At 43.0% G+C, this 18,513-nt stretch overlaps 2 protein-coding genes across 4 annotated transcripts in view; both read right to left on the bottom strand.

Moving 5' to 3' along the window:
- Window positions 1-2,858, bottom strand: part of LOC122555399 (interferon-induced GTP-binding protein Mx1-like) — a 58,649-nt gene extending 55,791 nt beyond the window's left edge. The window contains exon 1 of the mRNA XM_043701370.2: window positions 2,835-2,858. The gene's annotated coding sequence lies outside the window, so the exon portion shown is untranslated. The remainder of the gene's footprint in view (window positions 1-2,834) is intronic.
- Window positions 2,859-14,104: 11,246 nt separating this feature from the next.
- LOC122555400 (interferon-induced GTP-binding protein Mx3-like) overlaps window positions 14,105-18,513 on the bottom strand; it is a 46,050-nt gene continuing 41,641 nt past the window's right edge. For all 3 annotated transcript variants that reach the window (XM_043701371.2, XM_043701372.2, XM_087992493.1), the window contains 2 exons: window positions 17,932-18,156; window positions 14,105-15,661 (listed from right to left, as the gene is read on the bottom strand). In XM_043701371.2, the coding sequence (XP_043557306.2) occupies window positions 15,437-15,661; window positions 17,932-18,156 (450 nt within the window). In that variant the 3' untranslated portion in view covers window positions 14,105-15,436. The remainder of the gene's footprint in view (window positions 15,662-17,931; window positions 18,157-18,513) is intronic.

The raw sequence follows: 18,513 nt of genomic DNA, 5'->3' as shown, positions 1-18,513 counted from the left end.
GTAGACAAACAGGACACTGGAAGAACACAGCAAGCCAGGCAGCATCAGGAGGTGGAGAAATCAACATTTTGGATGTAACCCTTCTTCAGGATTGGGGGTGGGTGTAGAGGAACCTGCAGATGAAGTGGGTGGCGGGGACAGGTTGATGAAGTGGGGATAGGTGAAGACAGGTGGAGGATATGACCTGGTTGGTCAATGAGAGGAATGAATCTGTTTGGTGGCAGAGAGCAGTGGAAGGGAGGGAAAGGGGCTGGGAAGGGAGTTGGGGGATGGAGAGGGAGGTTATTTGAAATTGGAGAACTCAATGTTGAGTCCTCCGGGCTGTAGGGTGCCCAGGCGGAAGATGAGATGTTGTTCCTCCAAAAGGTGCTGTGGTTTGATGTGGCAATGGAGGAGCTGAGGATGGTCACATCGAAAAGGGAGTAGTTGGGGGAATTGAAATGGACAGTGACTGGAAGGCCATGTCAACCCCTGCGGGCCCGGCTGCAATGTTCGGTGAACCATTCCCTAAGCTTATGTTCGGTCACCCCAAAGTAGAGAAGACCATACTGGGAGCATCAGATGCAATAAGCTAGTTTGGAGGAGAGGCAGGTGAACCTCTGTCTCATCTGGAAGGACTGTTTGGGGCCCTGGATGGAAGTAAGGGGGGTATGGGGTACCAGCAGGTTTTGCATCTTTTCTGGTTGCAGGGGAAGGTACCTGGGGGTTTGGTAGCGAGAGTGGCATGAACCTCCCCATCCCTTGACTCCCTTCCCAGCCTATCCCCCTGCTCCCTACCTCCAACTGGATTTATTCTTCCCATTGACAAACCAGGTCGTCCCCCCTACCTGTCTTTACCTATCCCCATTTCACTACCGTGCCCCCACCTCCCCCTAATCTGCAGACCCTTCCAGTCCCCCTCCACCAGTACCCTTCTCTGTCTCGCCGAACTGGTCCTCACCCTTAATAACTTTCATTTAACTCCTCCCATTTCCTCCAAATCAAGGGCCCCGGCTGTGCCTGCCTGTTTCTCAACTATATCAAACAGTCCTTCTTCAGTACTTACACAGGCACTGTGCCCCAAGTTCTCTGCTGTTACATCGATGACTGCATCAGTGCAGCGCTGAAATTGTTTGCTGGAAAAGCGCAGCAGGTCAGGCAGCATCCAAGGAGCAGGAGAATCGACATTTCGGGCATGAACCCTTCTTTCTCCCCGCATCAGTGCAGCACCCTACATCCAGGCTGAACTGGAGCTGAACTACATCGACTTCGCCCACAACTTCCACTCCATCCTCAAATTCACTTGGTCCACCTCGGATACCTCTCTCCCCTTTCTTGACCTGTCCATTTCCATCTCCAGCGACAGTCTCCACACAGACATTTACTACAAACCTACAGACTCCTATAACTACCTGGACTACACCTCCTCTCATCCAGTATCCTGCAAGAACTGCATTTCTCTCTCCCAATTCCTTAGCCTCTGCCACATCTGCTCAGATGAGAAGACATTCCACTTGCGAGCATCCCAGACGTCCACCTGTTTTGAACAACGTACTTTTCCTGCCTCTGTCACCTAGACAGCCCTCTGCTGCAGCCCCTCCATTCTGCTTTCCACCGCTCTAAAGACCCCCCCAAAACGCAATAAAGACAGAGTCCCCCTTGTCCTCACCTACACCCCACCAGTCTCTGCATCCAATGCACGTCAAATACAAGCAAAAAGCAATGTAGTGACAGTAATGAGTATCAAATTAACCTGACCTCCCAGGCAGCCCACGGATGAAACTGGGAGTAGATCTACTTGCACTTGTATCAGTGGATTATCTTGTCACTGTAGCTCACTATTCTGACCACTGGGTGGTGGACCAGTAAAGTTTAATGTCGACTGCTGAGATTACCAAATGCCTAAAAGCACATTTTGGGCATTACAGCATTCCTACTATTGTGATGAGCAACAGTCACCCTCAATTCATGCGTGAAAAATTTAGTTGTCTCATAAACGATTGAGAAATTCAATAGTACGCATCATCTCTACACTATTCCCGGTAAAATGAAAAAGCCTGAGGTGTCAGTGAAAATCTCCAAAGGAATTGTAAAATCCTTGCTGCACAGATGTAGCTGAGGCAATCCTTTAATGGAGATACCCACCAACTGAAAGCATGGAAAATAGTCCAGTACAAAGACAAATATCATGCCACACAGGAAGCTACTCTTCCAACAGCAAAAAGGATATTGATGCCAGAAATTGTTAAAAAGTGTGAATGACAAAAATCAAGTTGAAATGGCAGAAAACCCAATTTCCATTTTGATAGACAGTGGAACCTTACTGCGAATCCTCTTGCAAGGATGCCTATCTTGAAGAAGGTCTCCTCCTCTCTCTACAAAGATCTCAGTGAGTCTCTCTCTCACTGCAACCCCCTGGTCATCTTCTCTGCTCTGAAGCTCTACAATACCTCCATTCCCATTATCCACCTATTGTACACTTTGCTACCTTCTCCCCAGTCACCCTCCCCCCCACACCCCTCTTCCCACCAACCCCCCCCACCCCCCATTTATCTTTCCACCCTGGAGGCTCCCTGCCTCATTCCTGATGAAGGACTTTTGCCCGAAACGTCAATTTTCCTGCTGCACTCAATGCACATTTACTCACATTCCTTGTTCTGTACACTTTCTCCCTCTGCCCCTACCCTCACATATCCCCCCAAACTTATTCACCCACCTTTCCCCTCAGCCACACATCCTCTTCCGCCCCCACCCTCACACATACCCCTTCACCCTCACAATCTGGCAACCGTTTCCCTCTCACATCTGTATTTGCAATTAGATGACAAAATGTAGTTGAATGAAAAGTCACAAACCTGTGCACAGTCGACAGAGAATCTGATCAGTCTGTGTTGGAGGAAACAAAACTGGCAGACAAGTTAAATTCTGCCTGACATGTCTCCACCCACTGACATCTTACCAATCTAATTTGCATAAGTTTCTATTCTTTGAAATACACCATACAGCTCTTTTTTTAAAGAACAACATTTATTTCTGCATGCATTTTAAATGTACGGAAGAAAAACAAGTACTGGCATTTAGGTAGCACCTTTTAAAGCCACAGGACATCTTTTATAATCAATGAAAAGTTTGTTGATGTGTTTTGTAGGAAACAGCTAATTTATTCATGCAAGCTCCCATATTTAATCAGAACCATAAGCATGTTTGTTGGTGAATAAATGGTCAGGACCCTAGGAAAACACCTCTGCCTTTCATCAGCATTGTGGAGTGTGGAATCTTTTATGTTCAAACAGGGCTTTGGTTTATAAGTAATCCGTCATTGCTCCAAATTGTTTTTCCCCTAAAGTCTCCATTTTAATGCTTTCACAAAAAGTGCCAACCTTATTCCTTCACTCTTCCAAGGGTGAGCTTGCCTGCATTTGTTGCATGTCCCTCGTTGACATTCAGGCAGTAGTGACAAGCCATTTTTTTATTAGACTAGATTCCCTGCACTGTGGAAACAGACCCTTTGGCCCAACAAGTCCACACCGACTCTCCAAAGAGTAACACACCCAGACCCATTCCCCTACCCTACATTTACCCCTGACCAATGCACCTGACATTATGGGCAATTCAGCATGGCCAAGTCACCTGACCTGCACATCTTTGGACTGTGGGAGGAAACCACACAGACAAGGGGAGGATGTGCAAGCTCCACACAGACAGTCGCCTGAGGCAGGAATCAAACCCAGGTCCCTGGCGCTGTGAGGCAGCAGTGCTGACCACTGTGAACTGTTGCAATCCACATGGGACCGCAAGGGCATTGCAGGCTTCTGTACCTCGAACAGCAACATACCAGGGTGGCGTATGACTTGGAGAGAAATCTGCAACATTCCCACTGCTCCTTCCAAGTGATGGATCTGATACATTTGGAAGGTGCTGACAGAAGAGGCAGCAAACTTTGTACATACTGACTGTGCATGTTATCTTGGATCAAGAGTCATGTCTGGACCAGACCAGAAGAGTATAGCAGAATCACACACACCCTCCAATCCCTGCACAACATTAGTGAACCAGATGAATATCAACAATCTGATTCATAGAATTGACTGCCAATAGTGGGATTAGCTTTTTGATTTTTTTTCATTAATCTGTGTGGAATTTGAACTCATGTCTCCAAGAGCATTAGTTAAGGGTTATGGGTTACTAGTTGAGTAATGTTCCCACAGCATTAACTGCCCCATTATATATAGATTCTTCTACAGCAGCTTCTAAACCTGTAACATCCACCATCAAGGAGGGCAAGTACAGCAGATACATGGGAAAACCATCACTTGCAAGTTCCCCTCCCAACCACACACCATCCTGACCTGCAATGACATGGCTGTTCCTTCACTGGAACTGCCTTAATTCTGAGCAAATGCACTGCAATGATCAAAGAAGGCAGCTCATCAACAACTTCTCCACGGGGCAATTAGGGATGGACAATAAATGCTGACCTCAATGAAACCCATATCCCAGAAATCAATAAGAAAAATACAGTCCTTTGCAATATGTATATTCTAATTCCATTAGTACCTTGATCATGTTTTTCTCTCTGCTGAGAGTTTTTAAAAGATTGAATTTTGGATTTACCTCCCCGATTCATTGCAGTGCTTTAGTTTGAGTTTCATGTTCGTCATAGGGAGTGCTCTCTGAACTGCACCACAGATTGGTGAACTTAATGACTGTGCAGGAAACCAAAACTCGGGCAGAAACGAAACTGCAGAGGAGTGGTGTGATGCCGGTGTTGGGAAATGAAACCGAGAGGCAGAGAAGAACAACAACAACAGAGCTATGTGTTTTGCAGTTGATGCACTTAAAGGTAAAGTGAATGAGTTTCTGTTGTGGTTTCTGACAATTCCTCTGGAACACTTCGCCCCTTTTGTTTTTTTGAGAATCTCAGGGTTTACGGGGGTGGACCATCACAGCCTGAAAAGTATCTGAGCAACCGCTGGGAAAACGGAATTCGCTCCCTCTTGCTGTGATGCCAGCAAATAGAGTCTTGTTTTGGTAGCTATGACTGTGTCATATTAACATGGGGTTACACAAACTAACAAGATCTAACTCAGTGCCGTATTTTTTGATCAAATGCTTGGCCATTTAATAGCTATTTTTACCACATTAAAAATCACACAACACTAGGTTATAATCCAACAGGTTTGTTTGGAAGCACTAGCTTTCAGAGTGCTACCCCTTTATCAGGTGGTTGTGAAGCAGGACCATAAGATACAGAATTTATAGCAAAAGATTAATGACATGCAGCTGAAATGATATATTAAACAAACATAGATTATAACAAACAGTGTATCATTTCAGCTGCATGACACTATAATCTTTTGGTATAAATTCTGTGTCTTATGGTCCTGCTTCACAACCACCTGATGAAGGAGCGGCGCTCCAAAAGCTAGTGCTTCCAAATAAACCTGTTGGACTTTAACCTGATGTTGTGCGATTTTTAACTTTATCCACCCCAGTCCAACATCGGTTCCTCCAAATCATTTTTTACCACATCTGATCCAAACGGCTGATTGGTATTTTAACCAAGATTCATAGAGTCTGTGTGTAGTGTAACCCTCCCCACCCCCACAAGTCTTTAAAGTGCTTCTCCCTTAATTCTGCATTGGAACCAAAGAGGAAATTATTTTCCTTACTGTGTGGCGGAGTTCCTTTTCATTTGATTTTTACATTTTATATTTCCATCATTTAGAGAGAGAACTCCAGCAATTAAGAATCTGTTTTTGAATAATGGATTCAAATACTCAGTAACACATTTCCAGCAACACATTTTCAGCTCTGATCTCCAGCATCTGCAGACCTCATTTTCTCCTCAAAAACTCAGTACTTGAGTTTGCCCACTCCCCAGGGTTGCCAACTTCCAGTGTTTCTCAGGCGACTCTGGAAGATGAAGAAAAACCTCCAGGACACGAAAACAAAATGAGGAGGGAATTGAAGCAAAATAGCCATTGAATCAAGCACGAATGATGGCATGGCGACTCAGTGGTTAGCATACTGGCTCACAATCACCAGGGACCCAGGTTCGATTCCACCCTTGGGCAACTGTGGATGGAAGTTGCATGTTCTCCTTGTGATTGTATAAGTTTTCTCCAGCTGCTCTGATTTCCTCCTACTGTCCAAAATGTGCAGGTTAGGTGGATTGGCCATGCCAAATTGTCCGTAGTGTCCAGGGATACGCAGGTTAGATGGATATGTGTGTATTTCAAATGCATAGAAATGACTTAAGTGAAAATGTAGCTAAGTAGATTAGTAAATTTGCAGATGATATCAAGATTGGTGGAGTTATGGATAGTGTAGAAAGTTGTCAAAGGACACAGTGGCATATCAAACAGTTGTAGATATGGACAGAGCAATGGTAGATTGTGTTTAATCCATGCAAGTGTAAGATGGTACACTTTGGGAGATCAAATATTAAGGAAAAATATAATGACAGGACCCTGAACAGCATTGATGTAGAGAAGAATCTTGGGGTTCAAGTCTATAGTTCCCTGAAAGTGGCCACACAAGGAGTCAGGATGGTAAAGAAGGTCATAGAATCATAGAGTCATAGAGATGTACAGCATGGAAACAGACCCTTCGGTCCAACCTGTCCATGCTGTCCAGATATCCCAACCCAATCTAGTCCCACCTGCCAGCACCCGGCCCATATCCCACCCAACCCTTCCTATTCATATACCCATCCAGATGCCTTTAAAATGTTGCAATTGTACCAGCCTCCACCAGTTCCTCAGGCAGCTCATTCCATACACGTACAACCCTCTGCGTGAAAAAGTTGCCCCTTAGGTCTCTTTTATATCTTTCCCCTCTCACCCTAAACCTATGCCCTCTAGTTCTGGACTTGCCCACCCCCAGGGAAAAGACTTTGTCTATTTATCCTATCCATGTCCTCATAATTTTGTAAACCTCTATCAGGTCACCTCTCAGCCTCCGACGCTCCAGGGAAAACAGCCCCAGCCTGTTCAGCCTCTCCCTATAGCTCAAATCCTCCAACTCTGGCAACATCCTTGTAAACCTTTTCTGAACCCTTTCAAGTTTCACAACATCTTTCCAATTGGAAGGAGACCAGAATTGCATGCAATATTCCAACAGTGGCCTAACCAATGTCCTGTACAGCCGCAACATGACCTCCCAACTCCTCTATTTAGTACTCTGACCAATAAAAGGAAGCATACTAAACGCCTTCTTCACTATCCTATCTATTTGCGATTCCACTTTCAAGGAGCTATGAACCTGCACTATGTCTCTTTGTTCAGCAACACTCTCTAGGACCTTACCATTAAGTGTATAAGTCCTGCTAAGATTTGCTTTCCCAAAATGCAACACCTCGCATTTATCTAAATTAAACTCCATCTGCCACTTCTCGGCCCATTGGCCCATTTGATCAAGATCCTGTTGTAATCTGATGGGCCAATGGGCCAAGAAGTGGCATTTGGAGTTTAATTTAGATGAATGTGAGGTGCTGCATTTTGGGAAAGCAAATCTTAGCAGGACTTATATACTTAATGGTAAGGTCTGTATGGCATGTTTGGCTTCATTGGTCAGGGCATTGAGTACAAGAGTCAAGATGTCACATTGCAGTTTTGTGAGACTTTGATTACACCACACTTTGAGTATTGTGCTCAATTCTAGTCGCCACATTACAGGAAGAATGTAGAGGCTTTAAAGATGGTTTAGAAGAGGTTTACCAGGACGCTGCCTGGATTAGAGGGTATGAAGTATAAAAAAAGGCTAGAAAAACTCAGGCTGTTTTCTCTTAAGCGGCAGAGATTGAGGGGAGACTTGATACAAATTTATGAAGTTATTAAATGGGTAATAGAGTAGATGTTTAGCATTTTTTTCCAGAGTTGAAATGGCTAGGGGGTATATCTAGGGGCATGCATTTAAAGTGAGAGGGAGAAAGTTCAAAGGGGATGTGAGGGGCAGTTTTTTTACACAGAGAGTGATAGAAGTCTGGAATGCACTGCCAGGAGTGATGGCAGACACAGATACAATAGAGGCATTTAAGGGGCTTTTAGATAAGCAAATAAATATGCAAGGAATGTAGGGAAATGGACCAAGAGCAGGCAGAAGGATTAATTGAATTTGGTGTCATGTTTGGCACAACATCATGGGCTGAAGGACCTGCTCCTTTGCTGTACTGTTCTATGTTCTATGAGTGCATTAGAGGGGGATATAAGATAAAATCTCTGGACTTTGGGCAGCAGCTCATGCTGAAAAAGAAGTAGAACAAACAAGCTGTTGTTTGTTTGGGAGGCCAGGCCTAGAAGTTAATTGCAGGTTGGTTCTTGCTCAAAACTTATTCCCTCCCAGTCGGAGAACACTTCAGTGGTCAAGGACATTCAGCCTCCAATCTTTGGTTCAGTGTTCTCCAAAATGGCTTTCAAGACACACAACAATGCAGAATGGCCGAGCAGAAACTGACAGCCAAGTTCCATACCCATGAAGAAGGCCTCAACTGTGATCTTAGGTTCATGTTGTACTACATGTGACCCCACCACACTGTTCTGTAAAATCTTCCTACTGTCCTTTTTTGAAACCATCACCTTGATATATTGCTATGATCTGTATTCCTGATGAAGGGCTTTTGCCCAAAACGTCGATTTTCCTGCTCCTCAGATGCTGTCTGAACTGCTGTGCTTTTCCAGCACCACTCTAATCTAGAATCTGGTTTCTAGCATCTGCAGTCATTGTTTTTACCAAATTGTTATGACCTCTCTCCCTTAAATAGTTTGTACAATTTTGGATTACTTGTTACTTTGGTTAGATCCTCGACATTTGACTCTTATACCTCGCACGTTATTACAGCCATTTGGTTTGTCTCCAGCACCACCTTATTTTTAATTTTTTGTAATTATCTCCCTGCCTCAATTAATCAGATTATAAGTCATCCCATTGCCTGTTTTTTCAGCTGCTGACTCTTTACTCACACCATCTGATACTTTTGATCATCTGCAGAGATTTGTTATTCAGCTTGTCGATACTACACTCATCATTTATATGATCTTTTCATCTCACAGCCCATTGGCCTCTCTACCTATGCGTTCTGTGTCTGTCTGCTTCTCTCTCACAGCACTTGGCAAAGGGGCTAAACTCCAAAAGCTTGTCATTTCAAATAAATATGTTGGATTATAACCTGGTGTGTGACTTCTGACTTTATTCAAAATGTTTGTTCAGATGCTTTAACTCCGGCAGAGAGAATATGTTTACACATGGCTACCCGAACAAATCGATAGAGTCATACAGGTATACAGCACGAAAACAGACCCTTCAGCCCAACACATCCATGCTGACCAGCTAACCTAAATTAATCTAGTCCGACCTGCCAGCACTTCACACAAATCCCTGTTGACCCTTTCTATTCACGTACCCATCTAGATGACTTCTAAATGTTGTAATTGTATCAGCCTCCATCACTTCCTCGAGCAGCTCTTTCCATGCACGCATCACCCTCTGCGTGAAAAAAGTTGCTCCTTAGGTCCCTTTTAAATCTTTCCCCTCTCTCCCTAAATCTGTGCCCTCTAGTTCTGGACTCGCCCACTCCAGGGAAAAGATCTTGTCTGTTTACCCTATCCATGCCCCTCATGATTCTATAAACTTCTATAAGGTCACCCCTCAGTCTCTGAATGCTCCAGGGAAAACAACCCTAGCCTATTCAGCCTCTCCCTCTAGCTCAAATCCTCCAACCCTGGCAACATCCTTGTAAATCTTTTCTGAACGTTTTCAAGTTTCACAACATCCTTCCAATGGGAGGGAGACCAGAATTGTGCACAATATTCCAAAAGTGGCCTAACCAATGTCCTGTACAGCCACAACATGAACCTTCCAACTCCTTCACTGAATGCTCTGATCAATAAAGGCAAGCATACCAAATGCCTTCTTCATTATCTGATCTACCAATGACTCCACTTTCAAGGAACAATGCACCTGCACTCTATGGTCTCTTTGTTTAGCAACATTTGCCAGGACCTTACCATTAAGTGTATAACTCCTGCCCTGATTTGAATATCCAAAATGCAGCACCTCACATTTATCTAAACTAAACTTCATCTACCACTCCTCAGGCGTTAGCCCATCTGATTAAGATCCCATTGCACTCTGAGGTAACCTTCTTTGCTGTCCACTACACCTCCAATTTTGGTGTCATCAGCAAAATTACCAACCAAACCTCCTATGTTCACATCCAAATCATTTGTATAAATGATGAAAAGTAGAGGGCCCAGCACCGATCCTTGTGGCACTCTACTGGTCACGGGCCTCTAGTCTGAAAAGCAACCCTCCACCACCACCCTCTGTCTTCTACCTTTCTGCCAGTTCTGTATCCAAATGGCTAGTTCTCCCTGTATTCCATGAGATCTAACGTTGCTAACCAGTCTCACATGGGGAACCTTGTTGAATGCCATACTGAAGTCCATATAGATCACATCTACCGCTCTGCCCTCATTAATCCTTTTTGTTACATCAAAAAACTCAATCAAGTTTGTGAGACATGATTTCCCATGAAACAAAGCCATATTGACTATCCCTAATCAGTCCTTGCCTTTCCAAATACATGTAACTCCTGTCCCCCAGGATTCCGTCCAACAACTTGCCCACACTGACTTCAGGCTCACCAGTGAATAGTTCCCTGGCTTTTCCTTACCACCTTTCTTAAATAGTGACACCATGTTAGCCAACCTCCAGTCTTCAGGCACCTCACCTGTGGCTATCAATTATACAAATATTTCAGCAAGGGGCCCAGCAATCTCTTCCCTCACTTCCCACAGAGTTCTAGGGTACACCTGATTAGGTCCTGGGGATTTATCCACCTTTATGCATTTCAAGGCATCCAGCATTTCCTCCTCTGTAATATGGACTTTTTCAAGATGTCACCATCTATTTCCCCACATTCTATGTCTTCCATGTCCTTTTCCATAGTGAAAACTGATGCAAAATAATTGTGTAGTATCTCCCCATCTCCTGCAGTTCCACACATAGGCTGTCTTGCTGATCTTTGAGGGGCCCTATTCTCTCCCTAGTTACCCTTTTGTCCTTAATGAATTTATAAAATACCTTTGAATTCTCATTAACCCTATTTGCCAAAACTATCCCATGTCACCCTTTTGCCCTCCTGATTTCCCTCTTAAATATACTTCTACTGCCTTTATAGTCTTATAAGGATTCACTTGATCTCTGCTGAATATACCTGACGTATGCTTCCTTCCTTTTCTTAACAAACTCTCAATTTATTTTGTCATCCATCATTCCCTGCAACTACCAGCCTTCCCTTTCACCCTAACAGGAACATACTGTCTCTGAACTCTCATTAGGAGAAAGTGAGGACTGAAGAAGGGCTTATGCCCAAAACATCGATTCTCCTGTTCCTTGGATGCTGCCTGACCTGCTGCGCTTTTCCAGCAACACATTTTTCAGCTCTGAACTCTCATTATCTCATTTTTGAAGGCTTCCCATTTTCCAACTGCCCCTTTTCCTGTGAACATCTATCCCCAATCAACTTTTGAAAGTTCTCGCTGAAGACCGTCAAAATTGACCTCCCTCCAATTTAGAACCTTAACTTGTAGATCTGGTCTATCCTTTTCCATCACTATTTTAAAACTAATAGAATTATCATCACTGGCTCCAAAGTGCTTCTCCACTGACACCTCAGTCACTTGCCCTGTCTTATTTCCCAAGAATAGGTCAAGTTTTGCCTTTTCCAGTAGGTACTTTCACATACTGAATCAGAAAATGTTTTTTGTACACACTTAACAAATTCCTCTTCATCTAAACCTTTAACACTCTGATAGTCCCAGTCCATATTTGGAAAGTTAAAATCCCCTACCATAAACATCCTATTATTCTTTCAGATAACAGTGATCTCCTTACAAATTTATTTCTCAATTTCCTGCTGACTATTGTGGGTGGGGGGGGGGGGGGGGGGGGGGCGGGATTCTGTAGTTCAATCCCAACAAGTTGATCATACCCTTTCTTATTTCTCAGTTCCATCCAAATAATTTTCCTGGACGTATTCTCAGGAACATCCTCCCTAAGGACAGCCGTAATGTTATCCCTTATCAAAAACATCACTCCCCCTCCTCTCTTGACCTCCTTTCTGTCCTTCCTGTAGCATTTGTATCCTGGAACATTAAGGTGCCAGTCCTGTCCATCCCTGAGCCACATTTCTGTAATTGCTATGATATCCCAGTCCCATGTTCCGAACCATGCCCCGACTTCATCTGCTTTCCCCGTTAGGCCTCTTGCCTTGAAATAAATGCAGTTTAATTTATCAGTCCTACCTTGTCCCTGCCTGCACTGACTGTTTGACTTGTTCCTGTTCCTGTTCCCCACTGTGCCAGTCTCAGACCGATCTCTTTCCTCGCTATCTCCCTGGGACCCACACCTCTCCTGACGAATTTAAATCCTCCCAAACAGCTCTAGCAAAGCTCCCTGCCAGTATATTAGTCCCCTTCCAATTCAGCTGCAATCCGTTCTTCTTGTACAGGCCACGTCTACCCCAGAAGAGATTCAATTGATCCAAAAATGTGAATCCTTCTCCCGTGCACCAGCTCCTCAGCCACACAGTCATCCACTCTATCCTCTATTCCTATCCTCATTAGTTTATAGCACCGGGAGTAATCCAGATATTACTACCCTTGAGGACCTCCATTTTTGGCTGATGTTGATCAGTAAAGAGTCAATACCTGGCAATTAGTTTCAGAGCCTAGGAGAGACTTATGTGGAAGTGGATGGCAGATGTTGAATGGTAACAGGGACCACACGGGGAAGTGGTCAGTCCGAAAGAGAGCGTCTGGAGTTTGAACTGGATTTTGGGACTATTTTCTAGGAGGAGTTTGGCTGTTGATGCAACAGCATGAAGGTTAAAAAGCAAAAACAAAAATGAGTTTGCAAAAGCCAAAGTAATATACTTTGGACCTGTTGAAGGAAAAGGTGTCATCCAGAACAGCAAAAGTTAAAAATGACTTTCCCACCCCTAAAACAAAATGAGAGATAATGAGATTCTTGGGGATGTATGAATTTTATTGAAAATTTATGCCAAATTTGAGAAGCCATATCTTTTACTAATTTGCTACTTAAATAGACAAAGATAATATCGTCCACAGAATGCCAGCAGCCTTTGAAAAGCTAAAAGCGATTGTAATGAATGAACCTGTATTAACTACACCTAACTTTAACAAACCATTTAAGTTAGCAGTAGATGTCCACAACCACCTAATGAAGGAGCAGCGCTCAGAAAGTTAGTGCTTCCAAATAAACCTGTTGGACTATAACCTGGTGTTGTGTGATTTTTAACTTTGTACACCCCAGTCCAACACCAGCACCTCCATCAGGAAGGGCTGATGAAGGGATTATGCCCGAAACATCAATTCTCCTGCTCCTCGGATGCTGCCTGACTTGCTGTACTTTTCCAGCACTACACTCACAACTCTGATCTCCAGCATCTGCAGTCCTCACTTTCTACTTGCTCATTAAATGTGCCTACATTTCAAAAGAAGGTTGTGAATCCTTCGAGTTTTTTTTCCCCCACACAGGACTATTGAGGCTGGTTCATTAACTGTACTGAAGGCTGAGATAGATTTTTAAATAGGTTCCTGATAGGGTTTTAGATATGTTCCTGACGAAGGGCTTATGCCCAAAACATCGATTCTCCAGCTCCTCGGATGCTGCCTGATCTGCTGTGCTTTTCCAGCACCATACTCTCAACTCTGATCTCCAGCATTTACAGTCCTCACTTTTGCCTAGAGTTTTTAAATCAGTCAGGGAATCAGGGTTATGGAAAAAGCCAGGAAAGCGGAGTTGAGGATTATCAGATCAGACATGATCTTATTGAAAGGCAGAACAGACTTGATGGGCCAAATGGTCTACGTCTGCTACTATAAAAAGTACTGTTTTGGCTGTAAAACAATTCAGAGTGTCCGGAGGTCATGAAGTGACAAAAATACAAGTCTTTATTTTCTCAGGTTGACAAATGCAGTGATGGTCCAGAGGGAATACTGTTGGTGAATAAAGATTTGTTTCCAGTTTGAGATCAGGCACATAGGAAAGGAATGAAAGTCCTAATGATTTGACAAATAAGAAATAAAAAAAAAGTAGACACTACTTAAATTGTCTCTTTATTGAACAAGTCAGAGGTTCATTACAGCACTAAACCACCAACCAGTGGCAGAAAGTCTTGATTGTCACCAGTGTGAAGTCCCATTAGTGGTCCCGTCCAGTCAGTTTATGATGGAATCAGAGTCTCACCTCAGATGCCAGCTGGATCTCTCAATAAACCATTACGCTTTGAGAAAAAACATCATTCTAATACACAGTACAAGAACAGCACATCTCACATAGTGATTGAGAAACTGTGCTCCAGTGCATGAAAACAAGTAACATAAAACACTCACGTTAGACCATCTATTTTTACCAAGCAACTTCTTGGAAAACCTTTACCAAGAATAAAATAAAAATCACCAAAAACAAAGGTCAGAACCAGAACTGGTAACAGTGAAGGAAGCAAAAAATATCCACAAGAGTTTTCTTGAAAACTCAAACTCTTGGAATGGGGTAAGTGTTGTGGAAGGGAAATGGATTAAACTGACTAAACAGGATCAATATCTCACACCAGGGAGATAATTCTAGTTGTCTGTGCTGCTCACGTCTACGGGAAATTTGGGATCATGTTAATTATGGTTTCCTGTCCCTTCAAGAACTACGCTTGGTTGCGGTTCTTACCCATCGGCCACTTACACTGTAAATAATTACGTGTGATCTAATTGAGGTGTTTAAGATGATCAAATAAAATTGACAAGATGGAAAGAAAGAAATAATTTCTTCTGTTGGGCAAATCCAGAACAAGTGGGGGGTGTAACTCTGTTAGAGCCATGGAGAAATACACTTCTTCATTCAAACATTAGAGGAAATCAAGAACTTTCTTCCTCAATCAATCAAAAATAAATAGGAGGCTGAGAGTTCAGATAAAGGGTCACTGGAGTCAAAAAGTTAACTCTGGCTTTCACTCCACAGATGCTGCCAGACCTGTTGAGTTTCTTCAGCACTTTCTGTTTCTGTCCACGGTACAACTGTCTGAGCCAAATAGCTTCCTTCTGCACTGTAACAATTTTGTGATTCTATGATAATTCTAAACCCAATAACATGAGAAGTTTATCTTGCAAGGATAGATAGGGATATAGATGGAGGTGGATAGTTGGAGTTAAGACATAGATCCGCTATGATATAATGGGAAGAACAGACAAGACGGGTTGAATAGCCTCAACCTTCCATTTTCATTGATTTCACAGATGGAGGAATACAATGCCAAAAGGCAGAAATGTTGTTTTCTCATCGGCATATTTTCTCCAAGACTTCTATTTGGAGGTCACCAACTCTCAAACCCTTTGTAGTTTATTGACTATGCATTAACTCTATTGGCAGATGGTTTGCTTCAACACATGGTCAAGATCTGACGGGCTTTTCTCAACCTTTTCAAGCGACTGCTCAGAAACCTGCGCTTCTCAAAGATATCTTCCTCTTCCATCAGCAGCTCCTCCATCCGCTGCTGACCCTGCAGCAACTGCAGTAAGTTACGCTGCAGCTTGTTTGCATACTCCTGCAGGAGGTAGTATCGAATGACCATGGGGACCAGGTCCGCCAGTCGGTTTGAAGCAATCTGAAACACAGAAGTAGATTCACCATCAACACTTTTCTCCTCGGAGCTCTGTGGCCTTGTTCTGTAAGCTCACACTGGATCATGTAGCACAGAGAAAAGGGCAATTTGACTCAACCGGTCTGTGCCAGTGTTTATTCTCCACTTGGCTCTCCTCCCATCCTTTCTAATATAAATATACCATTGTCACACTCTATTCTCTTCTTCCCAATATACCCGTTAAACTTTCCCTTCAATATAGCTGTACTACACACTTCAATCACTCCTTGTGACCACGAGTTCAATTTTCTCACCACTTTTGGTGCAAGTTCCACGTGAATTGCTTTTGAATCTCTTGGCGACTGTCTTGTAATAATGGCCTCAAGTTATGCTTTGCCCCATGAGGATAAAACGGTTATGAATTGCAGACTTTCTAAGTGGTTACATTTTAAACTGACCCTTTTAATTTGAGGTAAATGAGGTTCTTCAATGGTGCTGGTGTTGAATAGTATGGGGGTATCAAGGGGAAATCAAATGGAAATCAATCCACCCAGCAACAGACACATGAGTTCAGAGGCTTACGTTGAAACCAGTGTTAAAATTTGAAATAACTAAAGGGCAACTGACCATTAGGTTTTGGATATAGACACTCAGAATCAGACAAAAAGGCCTGAAGGGGAAGACTAAAAACAATGGCTGCTGGGTGAAGCAGTGGGAGAGACTGTTTGTTAATTGTCAGGTACAATGTTGATGGTAATGCATTTCCTGTTTGAAGAAATGGAACTCATTGAGGTTTAAAGACCAAAGAAATACAAAGGTGTCTTGCTGCTGAAAGTCCATTAGACTGTACTCTGGAGTCTGAGTGAAGGGACGTCCCAGACAAATTGCCTCGGCGTATCACAAGAAGAAACAAGTTGGACAGTGGGAGAAATTTGGAATTTCAACTACAAGGCTTCATACGTATTGAAAGTGTCCAAGAATATAATCTGTAAATGTTTCTTGGGGTTTCACATTGCTTTAATGTTGGACACTATTAATTTTCCACTATGTAATGTTTTATCAATATTGAGATTATTTGTTACAGTAAACATAATATAATGGTGGCTGAGTAAATTATGAGTATTCTTTGAATGTGAAACATCCGAGATGGATAAAGGGGAGCAGGTAGATGGAGTGTAATTGGTTATCCAAGAGGAATATGATGGGGTGCCACAATAACAGTGACTACATTAGTTAAGAAGATGCACAGAGAAATGGCTAACAGGAAATAAAGTGAGGATAAATGGACAATTTTTAAGTTGGCAACCTAAAATAACTAGAGGGGTACTACAGGGATCTGTGTTGAGCTCTCAATAATTCATAATTTCGTGGACGAAGGGACAACATTTCTGTTGGTCGAAACATGCTGTGAGGATTGAAAGAGAACATAAAAGATTTTTGATAAGTTTTTGCCCACTCACTCAAACTATCAGATGAAGCAAAATATGGGAAAATCAGCTTGTCCACATTGGCAGGAAGAATAGAGAAGAGAATATTACTTCAATTGAAAAGAGACTGCAGGATGCAGAAGAGCAGAGTAGTTTGGGTACCCTTCCACATGAATCACAACATTAGCATGTAGACACAGCAAGTAATGAGAACAGCAAATGGAGCAATGGCCTTTAGTGCAAATGGGTTGGTGTTTTAAAGTGGTCCATGCTACAACTGCACAGGGCAATTGGTGAGAATGGCTTAGAGTTCTTGGATAGTTTTGATTTCTTAAAACAGGACCCACTTGCACTGGTTCAGAGAAGGCAGCTCACCAGGCTAATTCCTGGAGGATGGTTGTGCTGATAATCATTGGAGTTTCAAAGAAGGAGAAGTGATCTTCTTGAAACACGCAAGATTTTGCGAGGATCTGACATCCGGATGTTGAGAAGCCTTGTAGTTGAAATCGAGAACTATGATCCAGTTTAAAAATAAGGAGGCTCCTGCTAATGATGGGGATGAAGAATTATTTCTTTTAAAACTTCATGATAGGATGAAAAGAGTCTGCTATTAAAATATACGTGTGCTTTAGCCACCCAAGCTCTTTGACCAACAGACACGAATATTTCTTATTGAATTTGAGCTGCTCTCCCTCCCCAGTGCCATTATCCACCTCACCTTCCCCTCAGTAGAGGTGGCGTTTCATCTCTAACATACATTTAACTGCCTTTCACATGTATAACATGAAGTCAAAACAACAATCAACCATGACATCAATTACAATGACTCTCTCAGTTTATCATTAAAGATAGAATTGCATAGCTCACCAGGTAATAGGTTTCCAAATGAATGGACATTGCAGTGACGTCAGTGCTGATAGAAATCATCTGCTGGTTCTGCTCCTCTGGTACCTCATACTCGGTCTGGATTTGATTCAGCTTGTTGGAATAAATGATGTCCTGACTGTAGACCATTTTCTCCATCTGGAATAGAGTCTTCAGCATTTGCTCAGCTTCCTTTTCCTGGATCTCACGAATTTCATCAATCTTACTCTGCAGGGGAGATAAGCCAACATGTTGCTCAGTATGGAACTGGTCGGATGGTGTGCAATGGTCTTTTCCTTTCCTGGACACTGCTATCTATCCATCTTTTTAAATGCAATATTTGATTCCATTTGGAGACAGCCTAACCCACCAAAAGCCAGTTGTTGCACAGACACGGGGGATGGAAATGTGGAGCCTTTTCTTGGCAGCATCCGAGGAACAGGAGAATCGACGTTTCATGCATAAGCCCTTCATCAGGAATGCCTGAAACGTTGATTCTCCTGCTCCTCGGATGCTGCCTGACCGACTATGCTTTTCCAGCATTATACTCATTGACTCTGATCTCCAGCATCTGCAGTCCTTACT

This window comes from Chiloscyllium plagiosum, unplaced genomic scaffold (genome assembly GCF_037043375.1).
Source record: "Chiloscyllium plagiosum isolate Xiang-an unplaced genomic scaffold, Cpla_swu_hap1 HiC_scaffold_12, whole genome shotgun sequence".
NCBI classification, from domain to species: Eukaryota; Metazoa; Chordata; class Chondrichthyes; order Orectolobiformes; family Hemiscylliidae; genus Chiloscyllium; species Chiloscyllium plagiosum.
This window is presented reverse-complemented; position numbering and strand designations above follow the sequence as displayed.